This window comes from Carlito syrichta, unplaced genomic scaffold (genome assembly GCF_000164805.1).
Source record: "Carlito syrichta isolate Samal-C Ts95f unplaced genomic scaffold, Tarsius_syrichta-2.0.1 Scaffold314352, whole genome shotgun sequence".
Classification (NCBI taxonomy): Eukaryota; Metazoa; Chordata; class Mammalia; order Primates; family Tarsiidae; genus Carlito; species Carlito syrichta.
Window position 1 is genome coordinate 626,476 of NW_007258448.1, and position 10,767 is coordinate 637,242.

General features: G+C 33.9%; 1 protein-coding gene across 4 annotated transcripts in view; it reads left to right on the forward strand.

Moving 5' to 3' along the window:
- The window catches only part of ANAPC10 (anaphase promoting complex subunit 10), a 102,050-nt gene that overhangs the window by 62,564 nt on the left and 28,719 nt on the right, over positions 1 to 10,767 (forward strand). For 3 of the 4 annotated variants that reach the window (XM_021719282.1, XM_008071517.1, XM_021719281.1), the window contains exon 5: positions 6,207 to 6,647. The exons of the other annotated variant lie outside the window; for it this stretch is intronic. In XM_021719282.1, coding sequence (XP_021574957.1) covers positions 6,207 to 6,437 — 231 coding nt within the window. In that variant the 3' untranslated portion in view covers positions 6,438 to 6,647. Of the gene's footprint in view, positions 1 to 6,206; positions 6,648 to 10,767 lie in introns of those variants that run through there. 4 annotated transcript variants of the gene reach the window in all.

Genomic DNA, 10,767 nt, shown 5'->3' on the forward strand with positions numbered 1-10,767 from the left:
TCAGCCTCCCAAGGCGCGGGATTACAGGCTGAGCCACCGAGCCCGGCTTACTTTTTTTTTTTTGTCTTATAGAAATTTTTGATGTTCATGTAGTCAAATCTGCTTTTGTTTTATGTACTTGGGTTTGTGTATTGCTTTGGCAGGTGAAACCTACCAAAATACTTTAAACATGTTCCTATATATTTTCTTCTAATACCCTTGTAGTTTTATTGTTGTAACTGTTGATTTGTTTAGATATTTACTTCTTTAGGAATTTTTTGTGTTGGTTATAAAGTTAAGATCTAAACTTTTTAGTTAAGCAATCAATTGCTGCAATGCTTTTTTTTTTTTTTTTTTTTTTTTATCAAGCCATCCTTTCTTGATTTTAGCTGTTAGTTTTCTACTCAGTGTTTCTTCTATCTTTTCATGATATAACTCCAATTCTCTTCAAAAATAGCCTTCTAGTAGTAGTCATGTTCTGTCTCCAATCCCCAACCCCAGGGAGTGAGTTCTGATTGAGCCAAACCAGTCATGGTGCTCCCACTCTTCTGCTGATGATTGACTTAGGAATGGGTATTTAATAAGAGCTTCTGAGAAGATGTGCTTGTTCTTAAAAGGATTTCATGTGGGAACAGTACTTAATTTTTGCCTCTGGAAGAGTACCATAACCATTTTAGTGACTATAAGGGAAGCTAGCCTAGGAATAATGCTAATTTACCCACATAGAAAGAATAGAAAGATGAAAAGACCTGGATCCTTGAATGGAGCTTCTAAATTAACCTGCCCTGTGGCTGTGTTAACTCAAGCATTCCTATTGTATGAGATAATAAATTCCCTTACCATTTAAGCCTCATTTTATACTTGATTGGATTTTATACTTGCAGCTAAATGCACCCTAAGTGAAATAACTACTGCTGTGAAATGCAGTATCACACCATTTATTTAATACAGCTTTATACTAGGTTTTACTATCTAGAATTATAAGCCCCATTCCTTACCCTCATTTTTCCTTTTTAAACTTAAAAAGAGTTTAGACTCCTTTTTTCCAGAAAAACTTAAGAATCTAATTACTATTTCTGTATCTTTCTTGTTTGTTTCACCCATCAAATATATTTTTACAATTTTCTTGAGAATATTTTAACTCATTGTGTTAAAACACAGATTTTCCTTTTAAGGTGACATATGGTTTTTTAAAATTAATAATGTTATTGGAATATAATTCACATATCATATAATTCACCAATTGAAAATGTATAATAAGGCCGGATTCGGTGACTCAGCCTGTAATCCCAGCACTTTGGGAGGCCGAGGCAAGTGGATTACCTGAGCCCGAGGGTTCAAGACCAGTCTGGGCAACTTGGCGAGACTTCATCTCTACAATAAATAAAAAAAACTAGCCGGGTGTGGTAGCACACGCCTGTAGTTCTGGCTACTTGGAAGACTGGGGTGGAAGGATCGCCAGAGCCCAGCAGGTCGATGCCGGGGTGGCCGTGAATTTGCCACTGCACTCCAACCTGGGTGACAGAGTGAGACTCCAACTCAGAAAAGGAAAAGAAAATGCATAATAAATTGGTTTTAGTATATTCACAGAATTATATAACCATCACCACATCGATTTTAGAATATTTGTATTACTCTCAAAAGACACACCTTACCCAATAGTAATTACTGCCCATCTTTTTCCTCCCCCAAAGCCCTGTCCAGGCCTAAGCAATGACCAATCTCCTTTCTGTCTCTGTGGATTTACCACTTCTGGATATTTTATATAAATGGAATTATATAGAGTAATCCTTTGTCACTGGCTTATTTCACTTATTTTCAAGATTCATCCATGTTATAACATATGGCAGTGCATTTCTTTTTATTGCCAAGTAACATTTTGTTGTATGCATTTTGTTTATCCATTAATCAGTTGATGTTCACTGGGTTCTTTCAACCGTTGACTATTATGTATGCTTCTGCTGCTACAAATATTTGTGTACGAGTTTTTATGTGGACATTTATTTTCATTTCTACTAAGGATAGAATTGCTGGTTTATATGGTAACTCTGTGTTTAATTATTTAAGGAACTATCAGACAGTTTTCCAATGCAGCTTCACCATTTTACATACCTACCAGCAGTGTTTGAGGGCTCTAATTTCTCCATATTTTTTTAACTCAGTGTACTTGAGGATTTTTTATACTGTTAAAATATACATAACATAAAATATACCATTTAAACTATTTTAAGTGTACAGTTCTGTGGCATTTAGTACATTCATGTTATCGTGCAACCCTCAACATCATCCAGTCCTCACTTTAATCCTAGAAGTGAGGTAGATAATATTACCTACCTCACTTCTAGGATTAAATATATTAATATAATTAATGTACTCGGAATAGTACCTCTTTTAATGTTCCCAAACTGAACTTCCATATCCTTTAAACAGTAGCTCTTTATTACCTCCTACCTCCAGCTCCCGGCAACCACCATTCTACATTTTGTCTCTATAAATTTGACCAACTCAAATTTATACCTCATATGAGTGGAATCATATGGTATTTGTTGTTTTGTCACTTACTTGTTTTAGTTAGTATAATGTCCTCAAGAGAACCTGAGTTTTTTTAAAGGAAGTACTTGATGCATGTGAATGTATTGTCTTTGATCTTTTATCATTAATTTTATGCTCTCTATATATCATCTTGCTATGTCCTTTTTCAAAGCTTCTTTTGTAGTATACAATATTATTTGATTTTCTCCCTCTCTAGAGATTTTGAAATCAGCATCCTACTTTTAATTCCATTATTGTTCTCTTTTGTACTTCCTTTATGTCGTATGTGTGTGTGTGTGTATGTATGCACTATGTATGTGACATAAAAGAAACTACATTATAATGAGGAAATTCCCATTTTATTTGTATAACATAGTATTTCATATAAGATTATTATTACTAAATTGTTATCTTTACATTATGTAAAATTACAGTGTGTGGTTAAGAGCATAGGCTCTGAAATCATACTACCTGTTTAAATCACAGCTCTGCCACTACCTCGGTGAAGTTACCTAAGCTCTCTGTGTCTCATTTGTCTTATTTGTGACATCAGGATAATATTACCTATCTCACTTCTAGGATTAAATATATTAATATAATTAATGTACTCGGAATAGTACCTGGCACATAGTATGTGCTATAGAAGAGCTTCTTGCTGTTATTAGTAACATTCTTTTTGAGGAATTATTATTGACATTTGTATTTATTTTAGAAACTTTTTCTGTCAACTCTGGGTTTTTTGGTTTCTTTCTTAGTATTTTTATGAAAGCCTTGAGACTTTTTGAGGTCTTATTATGCTTAAAGGATATCTTTTATACCTGTTTGAATAATTACTTCAGCTATGATCTTTTGCTCACCATTGTATTTTCAGTCCCTAGTCATCATTTTGTTCATAATAGTTGCTCAATGAAAATCTGATGAATGAATGTATACATGGAGGTCAGAAGTCTAAAATGGTCTTAGGGGTTAAAATCAAGGTGTCAGCAAACTACGTTCTTTTCTAGAGACTCAAGGGGGAGTTCCTTGTCTTTTTCAGCTTCTAGAGGCTGCCGTTTTTCCTTGGCTTGTAGCTGCATCACTTCAGCCTTTGTTTGCTTCATTAAACCTTTTTCTGTTTCTCTTGCCTCCCACTTATAAGGCCCTTTTGTGATTACATTGAGCCCACCCAAATAAAATAAGATAATCAACCTGCCTCAGGAGCCTTAACTTAATCACACCTGTGAAGTCTTTTTGCCATGTAAATGACTATATTCACAAGTTTTGGAGAAAAACATGGACATCTTTGGGGGCCCATTAGTCTACCTACCACATATTTCTTCTTGTGTTTGGAATCACTGAATGGAGGGGCCATTGGACGATGTCTTATCCAATCTCTTTAATGTGTATATGAGGAAACTGAAAGACATCAGAGAAGTTGTTTGTCTGCCTCTAAGCTGTTTTTTTTTAAAGATTAGGAACAAATTGTTACTATTTTTCTATGTTTGACTATAGTTAGAACAATACCTTGAACATTTTAAGTGCCTAGTAAGTATTTGTTGCTGTGTAAAAGGTAGAAACCAAATATATTAGGTCTTTGACTTACTCATTTTAAGTTATCGCTAATGTAAGTCTTATAAAAAGCCACAAACTGAAAATACCATGAGAAGTAGATGTCTGTTTATTTTTTTGTTTTGTAATTAAAAGAAGGAAATCATTCCATTCAAAAAATCACTGCTTGTTTAAAGATTCCAGTTCTCTTTCATTTGTATCCTCTCTACTTCTATGCCTTTTCTATAAAAAATGGAGGGAAAGAAGGAAGAGAGGAAAAGAGGGATGAAGAAAGGAGAAGGGAGGGAAAAGAAGATGTAGTGGTGTTCCTGGATTACTTTTCTAGAGCAACTCCTTGGAATCCATATTTAGATTTGTTGATACTCCTACTATTGGCTATGTTCATAAGATAAGCCTATATTTCTGTGATGCATATAGTCAATGTTGTGTTTAATAATTAAGTTAATTTAAAATCAATATTTATTTTTTGAAAACCATTTTGTAACTTTAGGGAAATTGTTAGAAACTTAGGGTTACCTTTTGACTTAAGGTTTTCCTTCTTTTGCTAAAGATGGACAGTTTTTTTAATTAAAATTTTTATCTAATGTTTACACAGCGTTTCTTATTGAAAAACATTAAAAATCTAGACTTTAGGTTTAGATTATTATCCAGATTAGGCAAATCACTTACTATTTTTCAAGAAAAATATCTGTGATATTTATTTAATGATTGAATTTTCCTTTATTAATATTCTTATAGTTTCTATAGAATCTGATTTATTGTTATATAAATTTTCATGTATTAGGCATGGGCCTTGCAATAAAATATACCAGAAGCATAATGTTAGACTTTATTCCTACTTGTACAGCATGTTGTCTGTATATATTTGTACATGTCTATTTCTTCCTTATAGAGGGGAGAGGGGTTTTGTGAGTGTATATTATTTTTTTACAGATAGGAGCAATTATATGCTGTCATAGGTATATAACTACCTCAAGGGGCTATGTTTGTAAATGATAAATTGCTTAGTCCATTTCTCTGTTTTTGAAATTGAGTATGCTTTTGTTTACTGTGAAATTTTGCTCACTTATTATCAAATGCCAATAAATGTTGTCTTTAGAACCAGACAGTTACTGTCTGGTTTTGTTAGATATCTGGACAGCAGTACACCTTTTTTAGGTATTGTATAGTGTACTTTAGCAGATTTTCCCCTAATGGCTTGAAAAGATGGATGCTTCTGATTTATTTCCATGTACTAATTACATTCTAGAAATGTAATGTCTGACTAATTAACGTATTTTGTTTTCCCACATAATCAGGGAATTCCTCAAAGAAATGGCATGATCACTTAAAGATAGTTCATCTTAAAAGAATGTAAAATTGTATAAAATGCCTTAATATTTCAATTGCTTTGGTTATTTAGGGAGTCAATTTATATGACTTTTGGTTTAAAAATTATGAAATACTTGTTTTATGTCAGATATTGTGCTTGTTTCTTAATGTACATTATCTTATGTAATTTTTTTGATATCTCTAAAAGATGATGATATTATTCCCTCTTTTATAAATGATATAATTCAGGCTGAGAGTGATTAGGTAATATGCCCAGGTTCCAACAGTTCATAAGGTGTAGAACTGGCATTCAAGCCCTGACTGTTGACACTAAATTCGGTATTCTTTATTAAATAGCATTTTATACTTCTGAACATAAAAAAATAGAAATATGTGTTATATTTGTTGGCAGCTGTAGCAGTGTTCCACTGTTATTTTCAATGCCAGATACTTTTGTTTGTATAAAGAAACAATCTGTATAAATGTGTAATGTTTATAAAATTATATATATATTTTAATCTATGCAAAAAGGTTTGACATATTTGTAAAGGCCGTGAGACATGTGCTTTCTAATGTTCTATATGTTGTACAGTTATATAAATACTAAGACTGCATACATCTATTTTTATTTTGTCTGCTGAGATGGTACATATAAAGTGCTTGGCAGCTGTAAAAGTAGATCATGGTAATAGTACCCAATAACTGGTAGTAGTTATTATCATATTGTCATTCTTTCAGTGAGCAAAATGTTAATTATAAGTTAGTTTTAGAATTCATCTATTATTCTAAATTGCATTCATTGGGTGAAAGCATAATCTTTTTTTTTCCCTTGGCAGCAACTTGAATTGGTGGAACCAAGTGGCTGGATTCATGTTCCCTTAACTGATAACCATAAGAAGCCAACTCGCACATTCATGATACAGATTGCGGTACTAGCCAACCACCAAAATGGAAGAGATACTCACATGAGGCAAATTAAAATATACACGCCAGTAGAAGAGAGCTCCATTGGTAAATTTCCTAGATGTACAACTATTGATTTCATGATGTATCGTTCAATAAGGTGACTTTAAGAACAAAAATCATTAAACATAACTTTGTTTTATCCTGTCACTAAATATTATATCAGGTATCTTTATTGGAAATAGCATCAATTATTTTACAATTTTGTATACATTTAAAAGTATTTTATTGTAACTTTGATAAATAAATAAATTTTGTCATATTATCTTTATTTTCTTTAACATATAATACAGCTCACCAATTTTACATTACTACAAATGAATTTGAAACCAATCATATTTTCCCTTATATCAAAAGAAAATCAATTGAACTGAAAATTTCAAGAATGAATTTGAAGCCAATCATTATATTTTTCCTTACATCAAAAGAAAGTCAGTCGATCTGAAAAGTTCAAGCTGTATACAATTTTATAACCAGTTAGTTATTTTATCTAGTGATTATGAGTTAGAGTAATGTTTTATTACATGTTTAGAAACAAAACTATATTTTATCAATATATATTTTATCAATATATATATCTTTAACAGGTCAAAATTATTACTTTTTTACCCAGAGGAAATTTACTTTTTTTAAAAATCAATTTAAAAAAATAAATAAATAAGCTTAGCATTAGGTATCTAATGGGAACCAATCTGATTTAAGGAATATAATTAATTGTTTCATATTTACCTTCATAAATACTTATAACCCTTGGATTGTCTATATCCTGATGACATATATGTTAAAGATTGCCAGTATGATCTGCTGTATATCTCAATTATAATAATACTTATAGAAGAGTTAGTTTTAAATTTGGATATGACACTTTAGTGTTCCTGGGGAAGGAAACAAGCTATCCTGTAAAATTTTTTAAAACTAACATTTTTTATATGTAAAAAAATATGTATATATTTTTTGTTGGAGTTTCACTCTGTTGCCTAGGCTAGAGTGCAGTGACGCGCTCATGGCCACCCCAGCATCAACATGCTGGTCTCGGGCAATCCTTCCGCCTCAGCCTTCCAAGTAGCTGGAACTACAGGTGCACGTTACCACACCTGGCTAATTTTTGATTTATTGTAGAAATTAGGTCTTGTCAAGTTGCCCAGGCAGTTCTCGTACCTGTGGGCTTAGGCAATCCCCTCACATTGGCCTCCCAAAGTGTTGGGATTACAGGCTTGATCCACCACGCCCTGCCTGTAAAAATATTTTGAAGCAACACATGGAAATATGTTTTTACGTGATTTAAAATGAGTAAATTTTATTTTGTATACTTGTTTTTTCTATATCTATTACTTTTTGGAGTTGGTTATTCAGACACATAACTTCCCCAGATTCACTGTTGTTCGGGAAAGATTGATCATTGGTTTTTGCATTGCTAGGTAGATTGAAGTCTAAAATAATAAAGTTTTTTAAAATGTGTGTTTATTCTGACAGCATTATAAAAAATGGTTTCACTTTTTCGCTCTTGAAAAACTCTGTTCTTCTTCCTGTGAGTTCTGAAGATAGTTTTATTACTACTTTCATTTTGTTGTCTTTGCAATACAAAGCATAGCAGGTGATCTATAGGGTCATCAAAACTTATTTGGAATCACCAAATGAAGTATCTTGTAGGTATGGGATGCTGGCGAGGGTAGAAGAGAGGATTGAAGGAAAAGCATATGGATAGGGAGTAAGTAAAGGAAATAGAATCATGGAACTAAGAACAGAAATATATACTGGGCAGAGGTGCTTTGCTTTAGTCTGATAAGGAGAACAATTATGTAAACAGCAGGGACTTAGTCTAAGAGATAGAAATCTAATTTTTTTTAAAGTACAGAATGTTTTATTAGTAATAACGTCACTGCTTACTGATGACTTGTTTAAAGTTTGCCAAAAAGAAAAAAGGGAGAGGACTAATGATCAGATACATGATCCAGTCTGTTATCTCCTACAATTCATAGTTTTCTAAGAGACTCCTAAAATCTGGCGAGATTAAGAAGAATGTTGAGGAAAATCAATCTACTTTTACTTCTTTTCCCTATTTTCACATGCCAGCTGATGGACAATCTTATTAGGCATGGGTAAACTTGGTAAATCAGGATTATGAAGACAATAGTTCCCTTATTAGAGGATATTAAAAATACAAATAGACCTCATATTATATGACAAAGCACAATTATCTAAAGCAGTTGCGTTTCTCTTTCTAAAGTGCAAATTGTATATCCAACAAAAATTGTATTTAGGACATATGGAAATCTCACAACTCAACAATACGAAGAAAAACAATCCAATTTTAAAATGAGCAAAACATTTGAACAGTCACTTCACCTTGGAAGTTACATAATCGGCAAGTAAGCATAGTAAAGGATGCTCAAGGTCGTTAGACATTAGTGAAATACAAACTCAAACCACAATGAGACACCACTACACAGGCACTAGAATGTCTGCCATTAAAATGATGATTCCAAGTGTTGACAACAATGTGGAGAAAATGGACCTCACACTGCTGGCAAGGATGTACAGGCATTCCTCACAGATACTGCAGGATGTGTTCTAGACCACCACAATAAAGTGGTTATCACAATAAAGCGAGTCATACAATTTTTTTATTTCCCAATGCAAATAAAATTATGTTTACACTATACTATAGTCTAAGTACAATAGCATGATGTATAAAAATTAATGTGCATGCCAGCTGGGCATGGTGGCTCACCACTTTGGGTGGCAGAGGAGGGAGGGTTCTTGAGTCCAGGAGTTTGAGACCAGCCTGGGCAATACAGCGAGACTTCATTGCTACAAATACAAATAAAAATAAAATAGCCGGGCATGGCAAGCATGCACCTGTAGTCCCAGCTACTTGGGAGGCTGAGGTGGAGGAATCACCTGAGCCCAGGAGGTCGAGATTGCACTGACCCATGAACTTGCTACTGCACTCCAGCCTAGGCAACAGTGAGATCCTGACTCAAAAATTATCAGGTACATACCTTAACTTAAAAATACCTTATTGCTAAAAAATGCTAACAGTCACATCAGCCTTTAGCAAGTCATAATTTTTTCGCTGGTGAAGGGTATCATCTCGATGTTGATGGTTGCCGACTGATCAGGGTGGTGGTTGCTGAAGGTTGAAGTAGCTGTGGCAATTTTTAAAAGTAAGTCAGTAAAAAAATTTGTCACATTGACTCATCCTTTCATGAAAGATTTTTCTGTAGCATGTGATGCTGTTTGATAGCATTTTACCCACAGTAGAAGTTTTTTCCAAATTTGAGTCTGTTCTCTTAAGCTCTGCCATTGCTCTATCAACTAGGTTGATATAATAATCTAGATCCTTTGTTGTCATTTCAACAATGTTCACAGCTTCTTCACCAGGAGTAGATTCCATCTCAAGAAGCCACTTTTGTTGTTCATCCATAAGAAGCAGCTCTTTCTCCATTTGAATTTTAGCATGAGACTGCAGTCCACCTCTAGTTCTCTTGCTTTTCCACCTCATCTGCAGTTACTTCCTCCACTGAAGTCTTGAACCTCTCCAAGTCATCCATGAGCGCTGGAATCCACTTCTTCCACACTGCTACTAATGTTGATATTTTGACCTTCTCACATGAATCACAAGTGTTCGTGAATGCATCTAGAATGGTAAATCCTTTCTAGAAAGTTTGTTTTGCCTGGATCCATCAGAGGAATCATGGCAGTTATACCTCTATGAAATGTAATTTTTAAATAAGAGTTGGAAGTTGAAATTATTCCTTGATCCACAGGCTACAGAAGGGATGTTTTGTTAGCAAGCATGAAAACATTAATTTTGTACATTTCTCTCAAAGCTCTTGGGTGACCAGGCGTATTGTCAATGAGTAGTAACACTTTGAAAAAAATTTTTTTTTCCTTAACGGTAGGCTTAAACTATTCTCAACAGTGGGCTTAAACCATTCAGTAAACAATGCTGTAAACAGATGCACTGTAATCCAGACTGTTGGTCCATTTATGGAGCACAGACAGATTAGATTGAGCATAATTCTTAAGGGTCCTAGGATTTTCAGAATGGTAAATGAGCACTGGCTTCAACTTAAAGTCACCATCTGCATTAGCCACTAACAAGAAAGTCAGGCTGTCCGTTGAAGCTTTGAAGCCAGGCATTTTGTCCTCTCTAGCTATGAAAATCTTAGATGGCATCTTCCTCCTAGAAAGGTTTTTTTTTTCTATCTACATAGAAGATCTTTTATTTAGTGTAACCACCTTCATCCATGATCTTAGTTAGATCGTCTGGAGAACTTGCAGCAGCTTCTTCATCAGCATTTGGTGCTTTACCTTGCACTTAGCAAATCTTTATCACTGGATCTCTGCCTCCTTTTTGGCTCGTAAGTGGTGCCTTTTTTTTTTTTTGAGTTGGAGTCTCACTCTGTCGCCCAGACTGGAGTGCAGTGG